We start from the raw sequence: 2,115 nt of genomic DNA on the forward strand, positions 1-2,115 counted from the left end.
AGGTAAGAAGTGTTGAAATTAGAGAGTGGAGTGATTTATTTAGATTCTATCTTCAGAGCCAACCATGAGCCAAGTAATAAGGCATTTCTTTGGAACCAATTGGTCAAGGAAAATGTTGGATTTTTTTGTTGGTTTTTGTGTGAGTCAATGTTGAGGAGAAATAGGGAGTGAATTGTATACATTCAGGGCTACAGCACATACATGCCGTATTTTTTTTGGAGTATAAGACACACCTTTTCCCCCCCAAAAAAGAGGGTGAAAATCTGGGTGCGTCTCATACTCTGAATGTAACCCAGCCCAGTTTCTCAAACGGAGGTTTCAGAGGCTGAAAAAAACCATCAGAAAGGAAGCTTCAGAAAAAAAGCCTCAGAAACAAAGCTTCAGAAAAAAAGCCTCAGAAACGAAGCTTCAGAAAAAAAGCCCCCAAACAGAGCTTCAGAGGCTTTTTTTCTGAAGCTGTTTCGGAGGCTTTCAGAGGCAGAAAATTTTTTTTTTTCTGAAACGGATTTTCAGAAATTTCAGAGGCAGGAAAAAAAGCAAAAAAAAAAAAAAAAGGAAGGCACAGAGCTCACAACCAAGGAACCTGTTGCTAAAATTCACATCTGGGAACAGCTAATTGGAGGTATTCAGGGAGGCCGATCCACCGGCCAATCAGCTTTTTTCTTATTTTCCTCCCCAAAAACTAAGGTGCGTCTTATACTCCAGTGTGTCTTATACTCCGAAAAATACAGTACATTTGGTACCAGCAGGAGAGATTGACGTCATTTATACGGTGATTGTTGACCTTATTGAACCTGATATTTCTGCCAAGAATTTGTGTAATGCCTCCTTCACTTGATCATTCCTCAGACAGTAAATCAAGGGGTTGAGAAAAGGTATAATGGCAGCATAGAAGAGTGTTATTGTCTTATTAATCTTTAAATAACTTTCTCCAACTGGAATTACATACATTGCTCCTACAGTGCTGTAGAAAATTGTCACCACCAAAAGATGCATAGATATAGTGTTGAAGCCCTTCCTACAATTCCCTTTACTGGAGGATTTCATCAAAGTGTAAATCACAATGCCATAGGATAGCATAACAAATAATACATTGCTTAAAAACAGAATGTGCACGACAATTTGGCAAATCAAAGGAGCATTTCCAAGTGGAGGACAAGCCACAGATAGCAGCGGAATGAGGTCACACAAAAAATGGTCAATAATGTTGGGTCCACAAAAGGATAACTTGGAGATCAAAATGACAGGTGTGATGTACCCCAGGAAACCGAGGATCCAACAAGTAGTTACCAGAATATAACAGGAATGTGGGGACATGATGATCTGGTAGTGTAATGGGTGGCAGATGGCTAAGTATCGATCTAAAGCCATGGCTGAAAGGAAGAAGAATTCAGTGGTGCCAAGAGAGAACAAGAGATAGAATTGGAGGAAGCAAGCATGGAAAGAGATAACCTGGTTATGGGTCACAAGATCAAAAAGCATGCAGGGAATTGTGGTAGTCACATAGCACATCTCCAGCCAGGAAAAGTTTCTCAGAAGGATGTACATGGGAACCTGGCCCAGATGGTTATCTCGACAGATTAGGGTTATAATGGTGCTGTTTTCAACCAGTGTTAAAACATAAAGGATTATCAAGAGAACAAGCAATAAGAAGCTTTTTTGCTGATCGATTCCAAATCCCAGCAAAATGAATTCCTGGGCAGCAGTCCCATTGACCAACTCCATCTGAAATCATATAAGTTCACATACCACAAGGTAACTATTCGATATATCAAACATCTGACAAAATATTATGCCTTGTACTAATGACATCCGAAATAATAAACTAGATAACTCAAGACTTTCACAGAATTTCTAAGAAACCATGAATTTCGCCAACGTTCGTTGAATAACACACTTTGGTGCTTGATTTCTGTAAAGGATGTTGGAAGGTATCATTACTTGAATTTCTGGAGTAGAATCACATTATTTAGACCGCAAAAATCCAAGCAACCATTGGATGGTTGCAGAAATCCATTAATGCTGTGTACAGATCATCCCAATATTTGTAGTTCAGACAAGACAGCTGCACCTTGGAGAGCTGGTTCCAGCAAGTGTAGAGTATGATGTAACACT

At 39.4% G+C, this 2,115-nt stretch overlaps 1 protein-coding gene across 1 annotated transcript; it reads right to left on the minus strand.

The window, feature by feature from the left end:
- Nucleotides 1-765: 765 nt before the first annotated feature.
- LOC117662222 (olfactory receptor 11G2-like) lies at nt 766-1,734 on the minus strand. Its single transcript, XM_034411537.2, has one exon. The coding sequence runs from the start codon at nt 1,723-1,725 to the stop codon at nt 766-768; it is 960 nt and encodes a 319-aa protein (XP_034267428.2). The 5' UTR covers nt 1,726-1,734.
- Nucleotides 1,735-2,115: the final 381 nt, after the last annotated feature.

This window comes from Pantherophis guttatus, chromosome 4 (assembly GCF_059756535.1).
Source record: "Pantherophis guttatus breed Tessera chromosome 4, ASM5975653v1, whole genome shotgun sequence".
Classification (NCBI taxonomy): domain Eukaryota; kingdom Metazoa; phylum Chordata; class Lepidosauria; order Squamata; family Colubridae; genus Pantherophis; species Pantherophis guttatus.